Source organism: Patella vulgata, chromosome 3 (assembly GCF_932274485.2).
Source record: "Patella vulgata chromosome 3, xgPatVulg1.2, whole genome shotgun sequence".
Classification (NCBI taxonomy): domain Eukaryota; kingdom Metazoa; phylum Mollusca; class Gastropoda; family Patellidae; genus Patella; species Patella vulgata.
The window spans coordinates 67,448,602-67,476,475 of NC_065881.2; the positions used below are offsets into that span (position 1 = coordinate 67,448,602).

General features: G+C 30.8%; 1 protein-coding gene across 3 annotated transcripts in view; it reads left to right on the forward strand.

Annotated features, from left to right (window-relative positions):
- Positions 1–27,874, forward strand: part of LOC126816831 (lysine-specific demethylase 3B) — a 74,695-nt gene that overhangs the window by 21,005 nt on the left and 25,816 nt on the right. The window contains exons 3-6 of one of the 3 annotated variants that reach the window (XM_050543589.2): positions 3,122–3,238; positions 12,726–12,932; positions 15,964–16,048; positions 19,737–19,825. In XM_050543589.2, the coding sequence (XP_050399546.1) occupies positions 3,122–3,238; positions 12,726–12,932; positions 15,964–16,048; positions 19,737–19,825 (498 nt within the window). Of the gene's footprint in view, positions 1–3,121; positions 3,239–12,725; positions 12,933–14,384; positions 14,407–15,963; positions 16,049–19,736; positions 19,826–22,488; positions 22,493–27,874 lie in introns of those variants that run through there. The other 2 variants (XM_050543590.2, XM_056099345.1) reach the window with 2 other exon arrangements.

Here is a 27,874-nt window from a genome sequence, read left to right on the forward strand (position 1 = left end):
CATATTGTTTTTCAAATTGGATAGAAATACGACTTCCCACAGTTTTTTTTTGATAAAATAAAAATGAATACGTAACAAAGGTGCGTGGGCAGTAATTAATGTTGGTACAGACATGTTTACAGCATTTATATAGGAGATTTATATCAGAGATTTAAATCAAAGAATTTTCGCTCCTATAGCTAACTTCAGCGACGGCACAATTTACCGATGCAAGTATCGATGTTTGCTCCTATGCATCCAAGCGTACAATTTTACTTGATACCAGTATGCCTACTAACAAACACTGAAATTTATAAGGGGGTCACTCCTGTTAAGCAGTCAGTCATGAAAATTCCCTTGAGTGGCTGCTGAATACCCACTGTATTCAGGAGAGAATTGAATAGACACACTCCATCAAAAACCCTAGATTTCGCTCTCAGTACAGCAATGGCTAGAGAGGGATTTCTCGGACCATTGCTTCAGGAGTATTGTGGTTTGCAAGGGATTAACAATCCATCAAATAAAGTTCAGAGACTTTTAAGATATTTATATTAGTTTGAAATTTAATGAAAAATGGTCAAAATTTCTATTTTTTCTTTCCTGAATACAATGAAAACTTATGGAGGCTTTGAGTTATCTTAAAATTTATTAAATTTGTTTTAGAAAAAAACATTCGAAAAATTTTGCTTCAATCATTTGCCCCAGTTTTACCTATAATTAACTGGGAAGTCAGATTTTATCTTCTAGTCAAAGCCAGTAAGCTCTAAAAATATCTTTCTTAGCATTCAAATTAGTCTGTTCATTATGAATGCCAAAAGCAAAAACTAGGCCACAGTGGTTTGAAGTAGCTGTCAAAATGTCTGCTTGAAATAGGAGCTGTGTGCTACAGCCATGACCCTTCTTTTTATTGGTTGCTCATGTAGATAACAGTTTCTATAGGGGTTGTCTCAAAACACTTGTTTACAATGTCTTTATACAAGAAAATACAGCTGACTACATGTATCTATCAGCCATTTTAGAATTTCTCCTTCATTATAGTTATGAAAAATATGAGAGGCAGGATAGAAATATCTTCTGTTAAGATTAAAAAGAAATACAGCCTGCTATTTAAGAAATATGTGGTGTGACTAGCAGTTTAAATGATTACAAGGTTTATTTAAAAAATCAATAAAACAGGCTAGATATTCCTCAATGCAAGTATTGATTATTTTCGTGCTAAATTTGAAAACTACATGTATACATATACATTAAATTTCATTTATTATGGTAGATTTATTGGTTGAAGATATCAAAATTGTTGACAATTGTATTGAACAGCTGTCACAGGTCTTAACAAAAATATGCTAATAAATTTACTATAGCACTCCTTCTATATCAATTACAGATAGTTAGAAAAAATAATTTAATTTCAAATTATTTTCTGAGGTTCTTAAAAAATAGGACCCAAGTGGAATAAATATAAACAAAAGTTAAAATAAATTTTCCAGAATGATTTTACATTTAAGTTTAATTTAATTTTTTTTGTTATTTATGTTTCAAAAAAAAAAAAAAAAAAAAATTTGACAAATCTTCCTCTGTGCAATTTTTGTGGAACAATCATCAGATTTTTTGAGAGTGGCCAAATGATATAAAAAATAAAATTTTAGTGGATATAAAAGAAGAAATATGAAAATTATTCTATCCCGCAAAATGAAGTGCCTGAAATCCGGTACTTTAAGTGACTATGTGGTGGGGTGATACAATTCCCAACCGGAGTTCAGTGTTTCAGAAAATCACACAATTATGATTTTGATTCAGAAAATTTGCTCCGCTAGGCACTACTTGCTGGGTTTTTTTTCAAGATTTTACTACGATTATTTTGTGATTTTAGTCTCACAGCTGTGACTGAGGCTTTTACCATCAGCTAATTCATTGTTTTGATTGGTGCGAAATATGATTATGAACAGCATGCAATTCACATTTTACTCTTTGTTCTCTTGTCATGTGGATTTTCGTAATTTACGATATTATTTCAAACCAATAAATGACGGTGACTGGGAACATGGCTTCCAAACAATAAAATTTCAGCACAGAGAAAGCATCCATATTGTCATTGCTAACAGCAAGAATCGTAAATACCGTTTCATTTTAATCTCTCTCCAACATTCATGTCCAAATGAACTGGGTTGTTTTGCTACATAGATTACTACAATCTTATGTATTTGGTCTAGAATGGTGTGTATATACAAAGTTATTAATTAGGTGTGATGATGAATGATACACTGAGATCATTCAATGTAAACATATTAGTTCTTAGCGTATTTCATCGATTGTTCATCGGGCACTCTCTGGTAAAGTTATGTTCATGTTTCGGGCACTGCCGCAGTATTTTTTGGGCAAAAATAATACGCCCCCCACCCCCCAAGGAAATTTGCCATGTACGCCTATGTCTATTATAGCCTTTGTGATTGTGATGTCATTTTAAATACTGTCAGATGTTTGTTTATTTCCTAACATTTGTAGCTTACATTAATTACTGAGTAAGGTTCTGGAAAAAAATGCCATTCCGACTGTTGTAAATACCAAAATTTCAGTGTCAGCAGAAAACCATGCTCTATATGATTTCAAATGTTAATTTGGATATGTATTTTAGTGATAGATAATATACAATATCAGTAAATTAGAGTCAATAGATAAAGTTTAAAAGTTTTAAATATCACCATGTTTTCCATGAAATGATTAAATGGTATGAGTTATCTCCCTTTGTCTGTTATTAGCTTGTTATGTTTTAAAGTCCAATGTAAATCAGTAATGTTGTAGGCCTTGCTTGATACTCCACATTCTATTTTGGACTTTGCTTTGATAACATGATTAGAAAAAATGGTAACCTTAGTAACTGGACATGTTATCCTGAATCTTTTTGATTAATGTGCAATAACAATACCCTGCATTTAATAAGAAAAACAACAGATACAGAATACATCCACTTGTTTTCCTGTGTTTTCTTCATTCAGATGAATAAGGTTGCTATTTCAGTATTTTGAATGATACACTGTCATTTTTTGACGTTTATAGTCAGTGTTTGGTATTAGATGTATTGCATTTTCTTATAAGCGAGATATTATAAATCAATTTGTTATTGTTTTAATATATTTCATTTCAGTCTTTCAAGCCATTGGTTGATAAAGCTGCTCTAGGCAACAGTAAGAGGAAACCTGTTGAATTTTTTTTAGACAGACATTTAGGATTAGTTGAAGAAAAAGAATTTCAGATATACCAGGTGAGAATAATATTTATTTTAAATAAATTTGTTAGATTTTGAATAGTTTTTTGATTATTGTGCATTGAAATCCAAATTATTATATACAAATACATTTATTTATAAATCACTAATTTATTTCCAATTGTTGCACAATATATGATTTGTGGAGTTCATGCTTTTAATTGAAATGCATTAAACTACACTGTCCAGATTTTAAACATATGATTGTGTGAAAAGTGATAAACATTTCTTTTGAAATGATTGACCAATTCAAATCTTAATGAACAGGACAGAAAATATCAAGCGCAGTATAGATACAGTTAGGAAATGGATTTATTTATGCATAATCAATAGACCTTGCCAAGTTATCATTAGGAGAAACCACATGCTACAAGTTATAATTACAGAAAATACTAATTCATATAATAATATATGTTATTTGAAGTTAGATCAATACTTTATTCCTTGAGAATGTTATTCTTTCAAGTTTCATATTATTAATTTACTACAAGAATAAGTAATACGTATAGGACTTGCTTTACACTATACACCTTGCCATACCATACTACTTATTAATTTTGATCTTCGCATGACTTGACCTTACAAATGATTAATATATTGCATAAAGTAGGTCATCTATTTAATCTTTATTCATTAAATCCAATATTAACATTGTACATTATGTGTTTTTCTTTAGTCTACCCAGTACCAATGTTATAATGAAATCAATACAATACTTGAAAAAAAAAATGTTCAACAGTGAATATAGTTGAAAAACCTAGACTTAACTCTTATTTCAATCTATTAAACTCTTACCTGATTCTATGAATTTATTATAGTTTTATACTGACAGAAACTAAATTTTAAGTTTATAATAAAAGCAGAATTTGCATTAATAAACCCATTAGTTGATAATGAAAGGGTTGTAAACCACCATGAATGTTAACCACTACTAAGAGAGTACTTGGTGTTTAGGTTTTGTATCTCCTTCATACATATTAATATAAAGTAGGTTCCTGTTGTTACATGTATAAGATTTTAAGATAACAGTCAGTTTCCAAATATTATATTATTATTCTGACAGATTAGATCTGTTTTTATTCTGCTATTTTTCTGTCTTCTATATACTGACTGGCATTTCAATTATGTGTTATTTTATATCACATGGAATCAGCTGAAGTGTGGGTAGTGCTGATCAATATTTTATGAGCACATATTTATTCTCCTTCTTAATGTGTCTGTCCATATCCACCTCGATCACAATGAAGTATCTAGTTGATGGAAGACTCATCGATCGTATTCAAGTAATTAATATTAGAATGAGGCAGGAAATAAGGTGGAATTTCCATTGTGATAGCATTCAGATGAGACATTAACGTCAGGGCTATATGTATTCAATACTGTACATTGGTCCAAACTTCTATTCTAATTCACATCACAATCAGTTTAGAAAATCAGTAGATTGTGAATAGCATGGCGCCAAGTGGCTTGTATTTCTATAGATGTGTTCATTAGATTGATATTGTGCAACATACATCAGTGCATTACTTCAACCAACCTTCACTTAGATTGATATATTGTTGTCAAATACAAAAGATAAAAACTTTTTAAAATTGCAATCGTGGTACATCTAATCTATATTCTATATATCTCCATGTCACGTTCACCCTAGCTCTGTCTGGTTTTATATTATCCTATATGTATAATATACATAAACATAACATAATATTAATACATTCTGACTTGAACAAGTCATAAATATTTACAGTAAAAAAGCTTGTTATAAATTTAGACATTGGCAAGTCAATATTTGATAGTCAGATCATTTTCAAATATGCAATTCACTGCCAAGCTCCTTAAAGCATACTTTTTGTTTTTGAGCTGAACAAACAGTTAAAAATACAGTTGAAGACAAAATGTAGTACATGTAAATGTTTTTGGGTTTATTTCAAGTATTTCTGTTGCCTTGAATTTATTTTCCGTTTGTGCATGATGCTATGTGGAAGGTGTTTAGAAATATAAAGTAGTACATGCTGACTGCTATTTATAATTATAAAATTATTAAAATTAATCATATGAGTTACACGTTTCTCATCGGAAGTTCTGGTTACAGACTGTCATAATAATACCAGATATACCATAGGCTAGAGTAAGTAAACTTACAACTCATTCTAGAGTCTACAATCGGCAACATTTCAAATTGGCTATGTTGCTGTGAATACATTCATAACTATTCTGAAAAAGAACTTACCAAAACTCAGTTCTCGGTCTTTTAGGCAAAAAGAATTGTGATAATTTTATATAAATGTCTAATTTTGTCATTTAATGTTTATGCATGTTAATAAATAATGAACAAGGCTGTAACTACATGTAAATAAGAATGCTTACACCAAGACAAAATTTTTCTATTATATTGTTCTAAATTTATCATGGAATTACAGATAACAGATGTTGGTGATGGTCATGATTATTAATGCTGATGTTGTTGTCTGGTGGCTTAAACAATATTTACATTATTTTCTCTGCCGATTTAAATTCTTGTAGAATGTTGACATAAGATTAATGGAGAAAGATGTTATTTTTTACTGTTATAAGGAGGACTGGGTGGTAGAAAAGAAAGAGACTATTGTACATGTAGGCTGGTATTCACAAACTATTTACTTGATAGGACTGAGAAAAACAAGGCAGCCATCATCTGGTAGCCATAAATATCATAAGTTGAACCCAATAGGATTAGTTTCAGGAAATACAAGACATCCTAGCCCTGTTTACAGCATTCACTAAACGTGTGACCTACATAGATAATATACAATTTATAGCAGCTACCCATTGTCAAAAATAACATCTTGTTACAGAGAATAATGCTTGCTAGATGCAAACATAAATGAAAAGTTTTTTCTGCTTAATATAACCTAAATATTTGTTCAATATTACTTATTATAATATTGTCTGTTCTGCGTGATTCAACTTCCACATTTACCTCAACCCATATCATTGATGCATGTTTACAATAGATTTAACTATGTCGTTTCCTTGGAGATTTCCAGGACTGATGCAAGCTTGTGAATATTGATTTGAATTCTGATGAGGAAAATGGGTTGAGATAAAAAAATTTAAAAAGAACTTCAAGTTGTTAGATTATTATGCAAGAAAGTATCATGCACTCTTTGTGTAGATATTATTTTTATATGCCCACATGGAAATCTGGTTGTGTATTGTCATCACCCACATCTGTCGGTTCATTGTTCAAAATGGATCTGATCACTGAAATGAAAAGCCTATCAGTACCCATTAATTAATTCTAGAATTATGGCCCCTTGCTCACTTTGTAAAAACTTGTGAATAATTTAATCGCAAAAGTTATCATCTGATTTGTTCTTTTGGTTCAATTATTGTGATGAGTAACAATTACATCAATTCCTGATAATAACTTATTGTGTTATCACTCTTGAATATGTCATAGAATCTAGTCAATGTGCCAACAGTATGGTATCAAGATTTTGCTTTTTATTTACTTAAAGATTCAAATTGCGACAATACTTATTGACTACTTGGACAACTTGGCTGCTGTGGGTATATGTTTCATATGCTGGTAACTTATCTTTATTTTATGCTTATATCATATTTTTTCCCTGCCATTTCAAACTATACCTGGTAATAGAATTAAGGTACTATACACTTACTGAATTATCACTAACATACTTTACTATTTATATAAAGAGGCATCGGCCTTCAGGGTCTTAACCAGTTGATAAATGATATCTCCTTTAATGTGATTTGAATATTTAGTTATTTTGGGGATGTTCAAAAAAGATTTTACCAGTATGCATATCAGAGACAAATCTGCCAAGTCATAGATGTATAATCTTTCAATTTACGAGCTGTTAAAATTTTGCTCCTTTGAACTCTAGTGTTTAGATTTTCAATAATTAGGTGAGTCTAAGTTTGTTTTCAATGCATATTTTCTTAGTGAAGTGATAATGCCTCTTTAATTCATTTACCAGGAAATTAGCATTCTCAAGTGTACCACACTGTCATTCATGAATAAGATTAACATCTTGGGTTACTTTGGATGCATATAGTTCTAATACTGTGTAATGGATTTCTAGATTTCTACAGTTACTGACCACCAGTAATGTGCTTGATTTTATTACCATATTGATTTGTGATCCATTTTGATGTCTGGTAAAAATTGATTGTTGCCAAACACATTCATGTATTACGTTTCACAGATAGAAGTCTGATATAGAAATTTTTATTTTGTACTTTACCATAATATAATAGCACCATAGAGCAACAAAAAATATTGGATTATAGGCACTCTATAAATAAATTATTATTATTAACATCAATTTATGTGCCAGAAACAACCTTAACTACATCCATTTTTTTTCTCATTTTTGCAACACTAATCATGATAATATTAAAGGGATGAAAATAGATCAAGGCCCGAGTTCATTATTTGCAATAAATAGTTTAGTAGCTGTATATATAAAAGTATCAAGCCATTATGCTGTTACCAGTAATTGTCTTAAGGGTATCATAAATTACTCCCTGCTAACAGAGTTAGAAAAATTAAATAGTATGGCAAGTTAATTTTACCCAGCCAGTTTTGATGACCTCAATCTTAAGGGTTACCTTTTAATGGTGAAGATAAGAGCCTGGAGATCACTCATTAATTCAGTGGCTGGAGTTCATTAGTCCAACAAGATGATACCCTGGCTTATTCATTGTTTCCTGTCTATCAGTAAACTTGGGTGTAATTTTAAGCTTGTGCATCTTTCCATGTCTGAGTGATGATATTGTAAATATTCCAGGTTGATGGCCTTGGGTTATTCTACCATATTGAAGACAAGTAATGCCGGGTCAATATGTTGAATAAATGAACCATATTGATTTTTTTTTACACTATACTTGTTTCAGGGAGCTTGTCATGCTGAATTATTATTTTCATTATTTATTTTAGGTCAAAGGTTGTATTTACTCAAAATGATTAACTTGTATTGATAAATAAATAATACTGGTACTGACACACTGATCTTCTGTTATTGGGTAACTAATCAACTCATTGATCACGTTTCTAGGCAAAATGATTTTTATTCATGAAAATAGAACAGGTTTTTATATTAGTGGTAATTGTTAACCTTGTCAATTTAATTTGCTGCATGAGTCATTGAAGTTTTCAGAAATTCTTCTGGGATTTTAGATAGCACAAAATAAATCACGCATTGGCCATTGGAATTTAATAGCATGATTTTCTCCTTGTGCATCTTCAGTGATATTAGAAAAGGCGGCAATAAATTGAATTGTTGATGGAAAGTTAATGTGTTTGGTAATCTGTAGTGTTTTAAGCCAAGTAATATTATGACCATATTGAGATAACTTGGCCAGTCACTGATGGTGGTGGATTTTAATGAAGGAGGCTAATTGTTAATTTTCATTGTAAAGTTGGTGTGCAGATGTAACTAGTAATAAATCAATAGAAAGTGTTTGTCCTGTCAGATGGGTGTACCTTGTGTAACATTGACTTGCACTCTTTCTATTCAATCAATATTTAACACCAAGAGATCTTTTTTTATCCTCCACATCATGGATTTGTTCTTGCGATTTATCAGCTTGCATCATGATTCATAGCAGGTCTCTTTCCTCCATAAGGTACATCTAAAGTCATGAATATAAATTGCTTTGACAGTGCGGGTTCACTCCCTGCCTTGTTAATTCTCTGTCTATTTTAGGAGATGATAGCAGAGTTTTCTGACAATTTATAAGCTCAACAAGCAGGGCTTTCTGACAATTTATAGCCTCAACAGATTTATTGTAATATTGTCTGTTGTTTGTCTAGTCCTTAACAGCAAGTATACATACTGTAAAATTTATTCAAGTTTTAAAATTAAGTTACCAATACTCATTCAACAATTGTAGTTTTGTATCGTAAAGATAGTGTACAATTTTGTTTACACCTACAGTGTTCATACAAATTAAATTTCACTTTGTACCAGATTGTTTATGAATTACTTTAAAATATTGAAGTGTTGTGGAAATAATCGGCAGTAGCCCATTTCTGAATTACTAATAGTAATACCTATTCATTCTGGATTTTAAAAAATATAAGACAAAAATTGAATTTCATAGTACAAAAGTAAGCTTGGGAATCTAATTCCCATTCAGATTTAATTGACAAGTATTTTTATGTGCTTATTATGTTGAATCAAAATCTTGATAATATAATTATTTTTTCTTATCTTTTAAAAGCATCAGTGAGCTTTAATTCATGTTTGCTCAACTGTAATTAATGGTAGTCTTAACATGATGATAACCTCACATAATGAGGAATGTTCAAAACCAAGAAAGAGGAAAATAAACTGAAGAAGAAACACTATACTTTGATTATCTATTAAAGCTTATGTATAGGTTTGGAAAAATTGTTAAACAGAAGAAAATTGATTCTCATGTTAAATTTAATGAAATATATTAAATAAGTTTTTTGGGGTGTGTGTTTGTGTGTGTGTGTGGGGGGGGGGGGGGGTGAGTGTGTGGGGGGGGGGGGTACTTTTAACTTTAAATGTGTTCACTGACTTGACATTTACCTATTAGTCAGGGTGATCAGCTGTGTACAAAAGGGACTGTTTCAAGATAACACAATTATAATTTTACATAAAACCTTTCTATTGAAGTATTACTTATTGTCATGTGCCATTTGATCAATTAGTTTTTGTGTTGAGATATATCTCACATTATAGTGGTCAATAATATAGAAGCAAAATAGGAGCACATATTAATATTTTTGTTGATTTTATGCAGTCTCTGTATAAATTTCTAATCTGCTGCAAATGTACACACATCCGTTTTTTAAATAATTACTTTTTAACTGCTGGTGGATTGAATATATACTTTTAATGGGTTCACAAACTTATCTGTTACCAATTAGTCAGGTGATCAGCTGTGTGCAAAAGGGACTGTTTCAAAATAACACAATTATACATAAAGCCTTTATATTGAAGTATTACTTATAGTCATGTGTCATCTTCTTAATTAGTTTTTTTTTCCTTGAGATACATCACATTACCTGGTCAATAATACAAAAGCAAAATAGGAGCACATGTCAATATTTTGGTTGTATCTATCCTTCAACTCTGTATAAATTTCTAATCTGCTGTGACTACACACACACATCCATAATTTAAATAATTACTTTTTAACTGCTCCTCTATTGATGTTTTCGTAATTTTAGGTTCAGGAAATGTGCAAAGCTAAGATAATAAAAGCTAGTTTCTGGATCTTTTGTTCATTTGACAATAATGTCCTGCTGAGCCAGTTGTCACACCTTAATGCATTATTCACAAGGAAAAAACATCAAAGTCTTGTCTGTTACACATGACATTTTCTGATTTGACAAAGAGCTTTTGTCTAGGTTGCCATGGATATGAATTGAAAGTTATGAGACAGGTGAAGGCAACTACTATACTACTCAGTAGATTATATTTTATAAAATAAGTTTAATGTTACTAAGGATTAAAGTTTGTGTGTTTTCTGTTGGCTAGGTGTGTATGGTGTTGTGAATAATTTATTTAAAGTTGCTTTTATGTTTTATATTGATGTGGTCATTAGCTCATCTAGTGAATCATTCTGCGACTAAATTATCTTAAGCAATGTCATCTGTAACCACAATTGTTATCATTTATACTTTTAACAAATTTATTAACCAAGAGAAATATCCCTAAATTAGAAATTGTGTACATAGATTTATATTGATAAAAACTATATTGACCTTCTACTGTTTGCTAGTACCACTATTGGTTACACTTGTAATGTATATTTATTTTATTGTCTAAGAAATAAACTAAATTCAAAAAAATTAGGGGGTGGGGTGTAACTTAGATTTACAGGATATTTGGGGAAGTAGAATTAATTTGTTATTTGATTGGATGTCTGAGTTTATCAATTATGTAAGCATAATGGCACAAAAGAATTTCCATTCTTTCTTTTAACATTAGGCATCAGTCTTACTTTAACTAAAGTTGCACTTTGAAATTTAAAAAGTCAAATTAAACATACATTATGCAAGAGCTAAATCTGACTATTGAAGGTCTTTCTTTAGGCCTGAAATGTTATCTAAATTATTAATTAGACATTAATTAACCTATCCAGGCCATAATCAACTCTAGATGGCAGCTAGCCTGCGATCTTTAGTGGATTGTGAGCCGATTTACTGCATAACTTTCCTTCCCGATTTAACAATTAAATGGATAATCGAGACTATGCTGTTTATTGTACTGACTTTAGTAATGATAACCCAGGCTAGGGGGGAATTTCAGTCGCTTAGTTCTCGGTTCATGGTGAATCAATTTGAATGGAATTTTCAGCAAATTACCTTTACTTTATGTAGTTTTTAACTATTATAGTGAGAACTGCCAACTCGTTACCGAATCTCCCATAATGTATATGGTTTAGACGCAGATTCAAAGTGATAGGTTTTTTTACCGAATCTCAATTACTTTTAATTCTAAAATTCTTTGTTTACAAAAATGTATTATTGTATGGATTAAATATTCTTGGTGAAATGTCCCATTAAGACAAACATTATCCCCTTCATCCTTGAGATCAGGACATGTGATATGATTACAACATTGGCTGTAAGCTGGGCATGATCAACTAATGTCAAAGGTCATGATTTATTTACACCATGATAATTTGTCTGGTAAGGCAGCTGGTGAAGTGAATTTTCAACCAACTGTTGATAAGGTTAATTATATTATTATACACTGGACATGACTGACCACAGCTGTTAATTACATTTTTATCATTCCTTCAATTACTTATACTTCCATCTTAAATTCTCTACACCTCATTTCACAAATAAACAGAGTTTTATGGCTGACCTCTTGTACCAGAGACATTTACCATGATGGAACAAAGTGTTATTGATTATTTAAGACAACCATAATGAGAGATTCATAATCTAATTACTATAACAATGACTTTGTTATTTAGAGGTAGGCGGTGTATCATGTTAGTCACATGTAGAGTATAGATCTTATTGGTAATCAACATTATTGTGATCTGTATAGTTTATGCTAGTAAAACTTGTTAATGTTTACTACCATTAATTAATCAGGCAGTTTGAGATTTATAGAAGTGAATAATTTATCAGGGCTATCAGGAGGTTCATATTTGTGACACACCACTTCAACACAGACATTGATTAGTTGTGTGCAGGGCTTCCACTTCAAAATTTTCATTGTCGGTCATTTTTGATAACGCAGGAAACCTTTGCAAATTAAGTTCATATTTCATGTTTTTTTTTATTTATGGTAGGGTATTGAGAATCCACGTGTCTATACCACTTATGTCAGCATGGTGTACACAAAATGAATAAAATATTATGTGTTGTAACCTTTAAAATAAAAATTAACTGGCCTAACTTATTTAATCACTGGATTACTAATTGTTCTGTACCTCTTTTTAGATTGGAATAAATATTTATTTTATTGTGTTTATTTTGTAGGAAGGGGATGAAAATAGACAGAAGATATTAGATGTTTATCCTGACTTGAAAAAAGAAGTGAAAAGTTGGGTAGATTATCAAGATGGTCAACGCATAATTTTAACAACGCCTACAGTTTTAGTTGGATATCGTGTTGAAGTATATCGAGCTGAAGGTACAACACAGTGGTATACAGCAGTTATACAATCATATAATCATACAACTAAGGTATGTTTAAAATCATATTGCTTAGTCACATTTAGACCAACAGCTAACAAGATGTCACCAATAATCATACTGTAGCTGTAGAGATGATAATAACATGCTGTCTATCTAATATATGCAAATTTCTTATTGTTGACATTTCTTTCACCTAACAAATATATTAGACAACAATTTCTGTATTATATCTTTTCATCCCAAATGCAACAACCGTTTTCATAATGACATGGGCATATGTCATATGTTTTTTTTGCCTCTGAAGCTATGTTGACAATATTGATTTCAAAACTATTTTCCTGACAAGTGGGATATGTTTATGACCATGTAATGTGTCTATGTTAATTTATGATATTGATGAAGGTTATATTAAGAATAATAGATTGGACATGTAATGCAACTAACATGTAGAATGGTCTGATGATGTTTACCTAATTCATTCTATAAATAACAGTGATTACATTGTTATTGATTGGCATTTCTGTATAAATATTTCATCCCAGCTCATTTGTATAGACAAGTGAAATTCCTCAATGTTACATTACTATGGAATTATGACACTCCATTGGGTGTTTTTTACTAATAAAATATGCATTTGCATGCATTATTATATGTGTTCATGGTTGATAGGTGTATACATTTATTAATATATGATGAGTTGAATATTGATATAAATATAGATTAAGCTATAATGACAATGTGTTCACTGATATATAGATTGTGATTCCATTAGTACTTTACCACTGAAGTGCTTCAGCTATTCAAATCACTACTTTAAGCATATTGTTCAATGGTAATAACTGGGCATGACTTTTCCCAGGAGATGAATAATAAAACAAATTCAAAAGCTCCTCTATGTACAAATATGACATTAATATTTGAGCCAACTTTGTTATATCTAGGTTTATTTAAAGAAATATATTATTATACGCTAGAAGTACAAAACACAAGCTTTCTTTCTGTCAGGCCAATCACTTGACATTTCCTTAGGGCTATATTTACTTAAGGTATTGACATACAAGAATACTAAGGTCTAGTAGCTTTTATTACGCAGTCTACAATATTGATCCAGACTCACATTACTTGGTACTCACGTTGTGGCAAATATTGAATCATCTGTAAAAGAAAGCATTTGCGAACTGGCATGGTAGCTGCTTGAGAATGTCAACATAGCGAGGAAGGTATCAGTAAACATCTAGTAGCCTGCATCCGATTGAAACCCGTTATTGCCTTATAGTGATCAACCTATAGACCATTGCTCTCTCTCTTCATTGAAGTTTTGAACTTTATTTGACACACAGACTGAAATGATAAATTAGAACTTATTGTTTATCGTGTTATTTGTTCGGGGACATTGAGATGACCAATGTTTATATTTTACAAATCTCAACTGGGTTCTGCTGTCTTAAAACATCTTGTTTTATGTGTGGTTTAATGCTCCTTTAAATATTAATACCGCCAATTTTAAACCATGTATGTTTAGGTAAGTGGAATAAAAAAAAATACCTTGCAAATTCTTTGATAATTTATCATTGTTGAAATGTGTACAATTGAACAGTGTTAATGATTTTACGTTTTAAAACTATAATGTTATTCAGAATTTTGTTGTTGAGTTAAATATTTTTGTGTTCTGTAAGATTTAATGGAAACTATAGCGATGACAGCTGTTGTTAAAGTAAAATTACTTTAAATGTTATAAGCCACATGAAAGTGATGTTTGCACAAATTTCTGTTTGATAATATAATTTTATTCTAAACAGAAAGGTCAAGGGGTAAAAGATGAAAGCCTGAAGGATTGTTACAAGTTTGTGATATAATCTATTTTTTTAGTAGTTTGTGAAAAAAAATACACATTATAGAAATTATCTGTGATCAATAAAGCATGTGCTTGATTTTACCTTAACAATAGGTTTTTCATATAGGTCAGTATCCTTGAGAATTTATGTTGTACTTCCTGTCGATTAAAGTGCTTAGGTACTTAGGGTTTGTCAAATAAATTATGGGTTTGTCGGTTGTACAAAATTTGTCTTTTTCATGTCTCATTGGGTTAATACTGTGATGTGGTGAATGACTTGGATTTTACTTTCAATATAGATATCAAATTTGGAGTTTGATTGAGAATTCAGATTATTTTCTTGCAATTGTTAATTGTTTATATCGGTTTGAGATTACATTTACTAGAAAAATTGTTGTCAGTTTTCACATTTTGTTTAGAAAGATACATCACATATCAATTTATATCTTGATTGAGAAATCAGGTGATTTTCTTGTATTTGTTAAGTGTTTTTATCAGTTTGAGATTTAGACGGATACATCATATTTATATTTAACTGTCTTGTTTTAAACAAGGTCACAAGGAGAAAATTTAATCAACCTGTCTAATGTCAGTTTTCAAGCTTTAAATTATAAATATGGGAGTCAATTTCTTTCTGCTTTACCTATTGTCAAACTGTCATGAAAAATACTAAAATAAACCTTTCTTCCTACATAAAATGGGTGTCAATTTGAGTAGTTTATATTTACACAAAAACACCAGGTAATTTATGTGTGACAACCAACCAACCTCTTTTTTTTAAAAAAAAGAAAACATGTTGTAGAGCGTAAAGTTTGTTGACTATGAACTGTTGACCTAAATGACCGTGTTGTACATGTTGTAGAAAGGAAATTGTGACGTAAGCCAGCTTTACTTTATTTAAATACTTCAAGCTGCAAGGCTTTTTTCCTCACACTCTAATACAACTACATGATATAATGTAAAATTCACTTCCTTTATATGAAAACATTTTTCATGCAGAGGTAATTAATTTACAGTTATTTCTACATACACAGTGCACATAGCCACCATACAGGATATTTCTATACACCACTAAATAAGTAAAATTTTGTAGTGGGCTATGATTGACATACATGTAAATGGAGGAAATCTTTTAGTCCATAGATCATGACATAATATCGTGATGTGAATATTAAATAACAAAGATTAAATGACATTGATGTCATGTTACTACCAGTTATTTATTTGTGAATATATCTTTTATAGTGTTTAGCTGTAACTGATGATACTGTGTTAGAAGAACATAATGAAGATCCAGCCCTCATTCAGATGCGATTAATTGATGATGGTGGTAAGTGTTTACTCATGAAATAAATCTTATTTATTTTTTTGCGTTTTAATTTTAAGAATGTTAAAGATGCATTATTCAAGAGCCAAATCTGCCTAATGCAGATCTTTCATTTGGGCTCAAATGGTATATAAATCATTAATTAGACATGTATATACATGCCATGCCCATAATCAACTCTGTAGAACTTGGGATGGATTTGATTTACAACAGATTTAAATATGATTAGCATTTAATGATTTAATTTAAAAATGGATAATTGAGACTTTGTTCATTATCGTAACAACGGTAGCAATGACAACTGAAAATCGAGACTACACTGTTCTGCAAACGACGATAACTCCGCTCAGGATGAAATAATTTGAATGAAATTTTCAACAAATTCCCTTTTCATTATCTATTTTTTTAACTATTATAGTGAGAACTGTCAGCTATTTATCTAAATCTTACCTAATAAATACATCTTTAAAGGGGTGGCATTATGGAAGATTAGATAGAGTTGACAGTTCCCGCTATAATAGTTTGTAAATAGATAAGGTAAATAGAATATGCTGAAAATTTCAGTCAGATTGCTCTACTGAACCGAGATATTAGTTTTTGAGTTTTTAGACTAGCCTCGAACATCATTACTAAAGTCGGTACGATAAAAAACAAAGTCTCGATTATAATTTTTATGTTTAATTATTTTTTCAAAAAATGTATTCCAATCCACTAAATATCGCAGGCTATCGATGGCATTAGATAATAATTTAGATATCATATCAGGCCTAAAGAAAGACCTGCAATAGGCAGATTTAGCTCTTGCATAATGTATGTTTAAGGCAGTGGTTCTCAACCTTTTTTTTGCCAACGGCACATCTTGGAACACATGAAAAAATAGCGGCACACCTGGCTAAATATATATGAAAAATATTTGAATTTTGCTAAATAAAAACATAGCAAGTCATAGATGGCATACAACCGTAGACACAGACTAGTCATAGGCACATAGAGTGACTCAAACTAAATGAAAAACACAGAGCTATGAACTTACCAGTAGACACCAGTCAATACTCAATTGGGATCGCATGGTTTTTCGCATTAATTTTTCTTAGTGTGCCGTTCAAATTTTTGTGGCACACTTAGGAAAATCTCGCGGCACACTGGCTGAGAATCACTGGTTTAAGGTATCACTCATTCTAAGACGAGAAATTAAAGAGAACAAGGAACTACAGTAATGTTTTGATTGCGACCATTGGTCAGCTGCATTAAGATTTGGGTCTATAACCCGTTCAAAGCAACAAACTAAATTTTAATACCAGTAATCAATATCCACAATAACAAAGTAATGATCCGCTGATATTTAACAGTCAGGAGCCTTATGCACAACATCTTGAAATAAAATATTTTACGTATACAAGCTGTTCATTGACTGATTTTAATTATCAGCCAATAAACATGACACATTGTTATAAATTATTTTAGTTTAGATTTCATGGATGAGGCTCCTGTAACTTATATTCAACGATTTCATGAATGAGGTGTCATAAAAAGAGAGGAAAAACATATCTCACATAACCATTATCTCAGATTGATATCATTTAACTTCAACTTTTGCTTAATGGCAAGCATTAATGATGTATGTAACGTAAAACCAAAATCATTAGTAGGTTACTAATCAACTTTAATATGCTCTCATATCATGCAATATGGACATGAGATTAAATATGAAATGTGATCGTTACACCATTGACTTGAAGCCATGATTGACATTTGTTCACATACTAGGGTAACAAGTGTAAAATTAGATTATTATTGTTGATTAAATTGTGTTACATGCAATGATATTGTGAGCCAAGTGGTGTTTTTTGGGAGTCTTGCCAGGTAGTTAATTGCTTGTATGCTCTAGTGGCAGCTACATCCATCTTGCCAACATTCTTGGCCACAAGTCAATGTCTATTATTGATTTTGATTGCCTGAATGACTGATTCAACCTACAACTTTCATACAACACATAATCACAAGCCATCAAAATGGAAATTGAATTCCATTTTCTTACACAAGTTGCCAATAGATAGCAGAATGTAATTGCTTGTCTCTGTGTTTTTGTGCTGTAACAATACTTTGTAGTCTAGATTATCTATTGGTAAACATTTTATTGTATAAAAATAATTTGGCTACAACTGTTAAAATGGTATAATCACCACAACGAATCTCAGAACTCTTTTACAGTTTATTGACAAAAATTACTGACAAGCTTATTCAAGGCTCCAGACTATATTTGGACCTCTTATGGCTGTTTCTTTTTTTCTCCTTTGCTAACCAATTTTAGAGATTAATTGAAACCTGATTTAATCTCGTTATTGTATAGATCGCATGTAAAATATTATGGTTAGATGTGGCTATTGATATACCAGGTTTATTAAAACTCCAACACTACACAATGTTATGTCTGTAAATAGAAAATGTTTATTTGGAAAAAGATAGTCAGTGACCCATTTTCAAGTTATTTGTGTTGTATAGAAATACATAGATAGAGAGAAGTAAATTTAATAACCATTATTACTCCAGGATTGGTCTGACCATGATCAAGTAATGTGATCTACTATCTTAAGTTTCTACCTACTTGTTTCAATTTGTTGGTTTTATCTCCATATTGTTTTGTAAGATAAACAAAAACATGTAGTCATAAATCTCTTTAACTTAAAATATAACAACAGCTAGAGTCAGTTGTATATCATTTTTCACCCACTGACTTCCCTCAATTTGATTTGATAAAGTAGAAGCAGGCAGAATATTTAAATTTTTAATGTGTGTGATATGATCATTTTTAGGCTGGTTTCTGTTTCCAGTGTTGAGGCTGTTTGAGTGAGATATTGTTGTGACATGATGTATAACCCCCGGTATGACTCAACCAGCTATTACAAGTTTATAGGCTGCCACTATTAACATTACATGTAGGAGTGGCAGTAAGACAAGATTATTACTGAGGCTATTTGTTTCTATATCCTGCTGCAATCTTATACTGATGTTACATTGTTAGAAAGTGGAGAGTAATATCTGCATAGCGTACTAGAGTAAATCTAATAGTGTTAGCAATTGACTTTAGAAACATATTATGGATTATTTTGATCAAACTACCATGACTCCATAGTCTATTTGAATGATGTGATTATATTTTAGTTGCTATTATTTGGTAATATCTCTATGACAGTAAATTATCTATAACAACACAAGCTTTCTCAATATGATGAAGATGATGATTGGTTGAGCATGACACTTGAATTTTATCGATAGATATAAAGATAATATAGGGATTGTTTGCGTTCAATGATCTATATGGAAGTAATAAACAGCTATGTTACATAGAGACAGTCTGTAAATTAACCAGTAATGGTTTCTAGTCTAAAGGGATAAAAGTAGAAGTAATTGTGTCTGTTTGTTTCATGTTATTTAGTGTTTTTCTGGCTCTTATCCTAGAGTGTTAAAAGACCTAGACAGTTATATTACCAGTCAAACTAGTACAGTTTTATTACATATCATGTTCACACAGATTTTGTAATAAGTTGACAAGCCTGTATATATAACACCTATATCTTATATTGATATTGATTTGTTACATTATATATTTAGTATAGATTTATTGTTCAAAGTTATTTTCCTACAAAAGATGCTATATTAATCAAATTGGTTTTTCCTCTCTTTTATTTAGTCGTGGATTTAATTTTACGTGGTGTTGAAGTTGGAATTGCACCAAGAAGACGACCACGCAAAGACAACAGCGCACCTAAAGAGCAACCGGTATGTACTCATGTATTTATTTTGTTATCAGATTTATTAAAAAGAATAGCATTCAAACTTGGGATTGAATCAGATAAGATAAAGGTCTTTAGTAATTTACACGACTAGTCTAGTAAATTATATCTTTGTCTTATTAAAAGATAATTTGTTGTTGGTTGTGTTAAGATTTCCTGCAACTATAAACAGTGACAGGTGTTGTTTTCAAGGCAGGGTATGCTTACACATAGAACTTAAAATTTTATTTTGCTTTTGTATTTGAATAGGTTTAGCATTTACAATGGGCAAAAAGCTTATTCATGTTTCCACTCATTCCAGTGATTATATACTGATTTTACATAAATTTTATGTTCTGGTCATTTGATGCATTTTGGGATCAAAAATAAATATTTAACTATTAAAGTTTACTGTTAGAATCTATATTTTGTTTGATGTTTTATTTACAAACATCTTCAACTAAAATTTTATTAATGACATCGGTGAAAGATGATTGGCACTTGGTTATTGTTGGTACATCCAAGGTTCATATTTTACAAATAACTGTATACATGCATGTATTGTGATTTATTTGCTGTTAATTATTTTGGTTGTAATTACAATGTGAATATATTGTGTTAAAGCTATAAATGATTGTTGGATAGACTTGTTTATAAAGCGAACATGTGTAGGTTTCCACTAATGTGTTTACTTGTTTTAAAAAAACAGATCCATTGGTACATATTGGAGGACATAGAGTTCTGGTAGAAACATTATCTTCTAATGTAAACTAAACATCAGCCAATCCTACTTGTTTTAAATATGGCTTTTCCACTCATGTTTTTTCTCTTCTAAACTCTTCCCCACTCCTTATCTTTTTATGTTTAGAATTACTAGAGTACATGTATGGCTGGCCAGGTAGTCACATTAATATCACTCAAGTATAAATACATCAGCAAGAGAAAATGAACTATAAAGCAGAATGTTTTAATGATGTTGCCAAAGCCCAGTGGGTCTATCATATTATATTTATAGAATATTAAAGGTGAAAGTTAGACCAGTGTAATTAGATTTTCCTCATATAATTACCAATAATATACAGATTATTAGATTAAAGCAACTGAGAATAACTAAGATGTGTGTTTAGTGAGTTGAGTAAAAAGGAGATTTAATACTGTTTGCTTTCAATTTGAATGTATTTAATGTAGACAGCCAGTGGTGGGGTGTAGAACATTAACTGATAATGTTTATACATGTGATATATACCATGTAGAGTAGGAATTTCCTCTGACTCATCAAGCTTGAGAGATATATTTACATATTGAATTAACTTGCTGAATAGATCTTATCACTTTCCTACCAATTAACATATTCATATCCGTCCGGGATTAGTGACCCAATTTTTTTTTTATCAACCTGACTAAAGATTTATAGATTTGTGTACAAAGCCACATTATATATTGGTCCACGTGACATCTTGATAAGGACAGAGATTAAATTATGACCTTTTTCCTTGGGTATTTTGCAATATTGTGGTCTAAGGAGAAATAAGACAGATTGTTGTATTAATAAAGCTAGAATTTATTTCTAATATGGTTGACAAGATTTTACTGAAACTTTAATAACTCCTGGTGTAATAATACAGGCGATCTATTGTGGTTATTTTGTAATGAAAGACTACACTTCACTTGTTGGTTACTGTATAATCAATGGTTAGAAACAAGTTGTAGCCTGCCAACACCTAGAAATGTACATATAAATGCTTTTATAACTCAAGGTTAAATAAAGGTTGTTTATACACATCCTACCTGTCTAACATTAACTTTATTACAACAGGTAAAAATATCACAACTTCTAATGTCAATCATTATTAATCTTTAACAAAGACATCTATTGATAAATGTAGTTGAATGTGCTCAGCCCTGATTTTAGAAAATAGTTCCTTCAATATAACACACTCTATTGATATAGTCATAGTGCTTTTATATCACATTGAACCAATTCAAGATATTATACATGTACATAGCATTCTATTCAATAGCAGAGGAAATTACATTTGAATAGATGGTTGTCTCAGTCAACTTAAAGCAGCACCCTTTGAGCAATGAGCATCAGACATTTTTATTTTTATGTCGATAATCAGTCATGAAAATGTGCATGATTTTTATCACTAGAATAGGCAGAAATCATGATTAAAACCTTTCGTACATTTGCAATTTAAATCTTTGTGAATGCATTAACTTATAACATGAAATACATTATTTATTCAATCATCCTACTCCTCAGTGTGATTATTTTGTAAAGACTGACGTGACATAATGACAATAAATATGTAATATGAGGCTGAGTGTGTAAACCTGATATTGATCCATAAAAAGTACAACAAATTATTCATCATCTTAAATCAACTAATAGATTTTGTTTATATCTTCTCACATTGTTGAGTTGATTTTAAACTGTTTCTCATGTATGTTCTGGTTGGTTGAATGAGAAAATCATATGTAGTTTTAGTTTAATATTAGAAGAAAGATTAAGGTCAAACTGTGATGTATTATATCACTGCACTATCTCAAGGAAAACACTCCTTGATTGTGCTCCCTTCTACACGCTACCTAACCAGGACTAGAGATATATTATTGTGTTTAGCTGTATGATAGCACGGAGGTGAGAGTCAGCAGCACGTGGTGAAGGCAAGTAAGTAAATGGCATTCTTCATGAGTTAGCGTAAATATTCTAGATAGTAATGTAACAATGCGGGAAGATGTATTACTTCTGTATGTAAGCTGTGTTGTTTTTTAAATAGAGATGTGACCGATAAACCCACTTGAATTTGGAACTTGTAAACACTTAATTTTTTGGAATAAGTAAAGACTATAATCAGTCCTAGTTTGTTGATTACTGCCTTACAAACAGTTAAACTTGTTGGACCTGATAAGAATAATACATGCTATATATCTACTTGGACATTGTACCTTTAATTATTATAATGACTTAGCCCTTTATGTACTTCTATAGAGATGATTCTGATATTTTGAAATCCAATTTTATGGCTATGTCTACTCCCAATATGGAAAATATTTTTTTTTTTTTGTATTTCAATTTGCTATTAATTAAATCATAGTACAGGTATTAAAGTATTTCTGGTTGTTACATGATCTATTTGATGTTGCAGTATTTTTATTTCATATTAACTAATTTCAGTATTTAGATTATAATGTATAAAAAAATACACTTCTCTTATAAATAAAATGTTTTAAGTTCTTTAAACACTTCATTAAAATTTGAAACCTACGTGGAAATTAAAAATGTTTTGAAATTGTGGTAATTATACTGACTTCAGAAATCATTAATATTATAATTCTCTTTGCGTGTTTCTGAGTTAATGAGTTTTTCAGGTCTATTTTAGTTGTGTGTGTAATGAGGGGATAATGAAAAAGAGACATATACATGCATTCTTCCTATCAGGCTTTTGTTGAGCGTATTTAAATTACATGTGTGTGATGCAGTCAGTCTGTGTATGTTCTAAGTCAATGTTTTCCTTGCTTCCTTGAGATATGAGTAATGCTTTCATTTTCTTTTCATAGCCCACATGTTGTAATTTCTTCCTCTTGCTACCTACAGTTAACATTTTTATCAAAAGCGCAATAGCCTGATTAAATTTCATGCAGTAAAAGTACAGGTAAACTATCGATGGCTTACATAAAATAACCTTCACATTTATTCATATAGAACATTTAGCGTACTGCCGTAACATGTCAATTACCAATAATCAATGTGCAAAATACATGATTCAATCATGTTACTGAGCTGTCGTCATTAAAATGTAATTGTTAAGTTGAATCACTAGACAACGCATGAGTTAATACAGTAAATGAACATGTATTATTCTATAAAGATAGTGTGACTGACTAAATTAAGGTTTTATGTGTAGTGTGATAGTTCTGACATTTACATCTCTAGCCAGACTTGACTTGTGACATTTGTGGAGTGTGTTAAATTAAACTAGATGGTACAGTGTTGTCTCTTTAAACAACATGTATGTGTGAGTATTTCTCTGTGTGATTTACTAGCAAACAACCTTCACCTTGCTACAAATGTGAAATGTTTAATATGGTAATGATTATGTTGGGAAAGGCTAGTGGTATTTTAGTCTTTTCAAACCTGTTTTACATCAACTGGATATTTTTTATGTGGTTTAAGTTACTGCTTTCTACTGACCTCTTTCAATCTATACAGTAAATTGATATAGTTGATATAAATAGCCATTGTTCCCTAGTCAAGGAGATTTCATGTTATTTGCCAGTTAACTAGTAATTGGGCCCTATAGGGAAGAGAAGTGGGAAGGCCTTGAGTTATTTTTCAACTTTAATTAAATGATCATATTGATGTTTTTCACCAATATTGGCCCATTAAAGGAATGACATACATGCAATAGAGACAACTTGTCTGTAAAATGCTTTTATAAAAATCAATTATGAAGTAGGCATGGTAATACTGTGATCAATATACAAGCATAGTGTGTTTATATATCAACACAATAGTTTTATATTCAGCCAATATTTCTAAAACAAATATTTATCTATAGTCCTCTATATCTAGAATCTGATCTATATAAAGATTTCTATTAACACTTCAATATTCACAGTAGTGTATTTATTAAACCATTACTATATGCTAGAGTGGTTTATGAGGTGGTTAGGGTTAATCCTTGCTAAACTTAAACTAACCACCAAACTAAATATTGACATACTATTCACCAAGTAGACAATAGTAGGGAGTGGTATATACCCACAATTCCTGTTGGAACGGCCTAATGGCAAAATAATATCGCTAATAAAATCCTAGTTACAGTGATAAGAGGAGATATTACTATATAGTAGGCTTATGAATAAATAACTTTCTTAAATATCTCTCTACTTCATAACAAGTACTGATAATAACTATACTACTTTATCACCAGGTCAACAATATCTACCTACTTTCATATAGGTACCTGGCAGGCCTAGTTAGCACTTAAACAAACATAAAACTTCTAATATTTCAAACCCAGGATTTCAGATTTGGGCCCTAGAAATTGACACAAATGGGTCGCAACGCATATAATAATGTGATGTAAATGTATATAAACTGATTTACATTCAGTCGTTTCTGTTTTTACTCTGATTTCATATCAGTTATGTTCAGCGAAATACGCAAGAAGTCTTAATCAAATGGCAATCACTAGCGTCTGGTTATTCCAGTCTACACCGGTAGTATTTATTGCACATGCTCTCCAGATAATAATATAACATCACAGTTTGATATGACTTGTGGAATATGTCTAGCTTCATTCTTCGAGTCCCAAATGGCGTTGAATTGAAACCAATGGTCAAATGTTTATTTTGTCTTGAATATTGGATATCAGAAGCCCATCTTTTCCCCGCTAAGATCACCTCAATATCAATTTAAATTGACAAATAATTTGTGTTTTCAATAAAGATGGGCTTCTGATATCCAATGTTTAAGACAGAACAAAAACATTTTACCATTGATTCGTGTACCATAATGCGTTTTACCGCCATTTGTAACAAGAGACTCGAAGAACGAGGCTAGACATATTCTCCCAAGTCATGTCAAATGGTGACATCATATTCTTATCTGGAGAACATGTACAATAATACTATAGGTTGATTGGAATAACCAGACGCTAGGGATTGCCATGCGATTGAGACTTCTGGCGTATTTCGCCGAACATAGCTGATTTGAAATTAAGAGTAAAAAACAGAAACGATTGAAAGTAAATCAGTTTATACACATTCATATTAAATTATTATATGCATTGCGACCCATTTGTGTCAATTTCTAGGTCCCAAATATTAGCGATTTAGCTCTTTTGAATTTGTCATCATTATACTATATAGATGTTGACTTATCATACTTATTTATCTGCAATAGTGTAGACAAGTCTATGTAATTATTTCAGAATTTGACCTTTACTTATCTTTATATACAATTATCTGTGCTAACTAATACTATAACCTCTTCTGACAAGATAAACACAGGTCAAAGTCTGTATTATATATACATATCCTATCTAACCAGTATACATTTAATTATGGGCACTGCAAGTAATAATGATATCTTTATTAAATAACTGTATTTAACAATGGCCCTAATGTGAACTGGATACATAGTTATTTTTAACCTCAATTTCAAAAAGCCAATTTTTATTATAGTTAATCCAACATATTGTCAGACAAAAAGCAGCTTTATCCTAATAGATATTAACTGAATTATATCAGCTCTGGTATTAACGATTGATCACTTGTTATGAAGTTACTTTACACTATTTACGCTTCATGCAATATTTAATTACACACTTTTGGCCTGTGGCTTAGTGGATATTTTCTGGTAAATTTGAGAAACTGTAATATATCAAATAACTAACAGTTTGGCCTACATACTGAGCCAACCTACGCAATTTCTAATAATACTAGATGTAGTAAGCATTAATGATAATTTGAAGGAAAGTATGGTGTATATTGATTTGAAAATAAATATATTTATAGCATGTGAATATATCAGTATATTATTAATACCAGCTGTACCGTCTCATTATTATAATTTAATAACAGCTTTATTACACTCTTCAGTTAAATTACATAGGAAAAAATTATATAAAAACTACTATTTTAAATCCGTTTTATATTCTTCTCCTTCATGCGAACAGATAAAAATCTAACAATACAATTATAAACTAAGCTGATATACATACTGTATCTATTTATTATTTAGATTTCATCTAACTGAAATAAAATGTTAATTGACACAGAACTCTTTCATGAATGAACAAATGGATTATGTCTCAAAGAATTCCTCTCTAATGGTATACTAGCTTAGCGCCTGGTTGCCTCTTGTAGTCAGAAATGTCTGAGTGTATCAAATTATCATGTGTATGGTTGTGTATATTGAGTGAGAGAGAAATGTTAGCTGTTGCCTGCTTATTCAATCACTGTAGTCAGATACATGTATATTTTGATAGTTGATTTTGTTCACAGAGTCAGGTGAGATGTAATTGTTTATTTTTTATCTACATCAAACAGATATGTACCCTGTATGTAATGGTAAATAGAGTAGATTTAATGAGGCAGCCACTGTGATGTGATTTACATGATAGGTCACCAGTAACTTGATGCTCTCAGCTAAATTTATCCTTTACCAGCCTTGTAATCAGGTTGCCAGGCAACTGTGTGTAAAGGTGAAAGGTCAAGCTGTTAAGCATATATGACTGGTAAGGTATGTTTACCCACCAGGAAAAATAGGTCAGCCTTTGCTTTTGTTACTAAAGGGTCAAAAGCAGAATAAGTCAATGTTTAAGGCTGTAAATAAACGCTATTGTTGAAGAAGTGGTTATGGTGTATAAGCATGAAATACTGTTTAGTAAGAATTTATTATAGTGGTATATGGAATATAAAAAAGGATTGCATGGTTTAAAGAACAAACACATTAAGATTTTATAATGTCTGATCAATTACGATGTAATGGGTTAAAGTTTGCATGGAGCTTAAAGAAATTTTAATGTTAAACTTCCTGTGCTGAAATCAAGTGGAAATAAAATTCTTATTGTTAAGAAAATTCTTTATCCTTATGAATCATTAAACACTCATGGTGGGCTGTATAGAAAAGATCTTGTCTTAAAATGCTATCTGAGCTCAAGCCTAGCAAATTGACACAAACAAACATGCAGCTCCCTAAAGAACTGATAAAATTCACTGATTTTATTCCTTATTCAATTATTTAGACACAATTTTTTTGGGACACTGAGAGAGAAATATTAAGATATATGTTCACTTTGATATTTAAGGCAATCTAGATTGTGTGAACTTTTTTTTTTTATTTTTTTTTTATTTATATGTATTACACGTAAGTAGGAGACAGTGAGATATACTATGACTGTAACATGCGATGGAGTTATTGCTGACATGAATAGCAGACATCATTATGGACAGATTGTAATTCCAGAATTTCTGCTTGATTATTCTCTAGTCTGGCTTATTGAAAGAGCTGTTAGCTTGTATTGATTAGAAAGGCTAAACT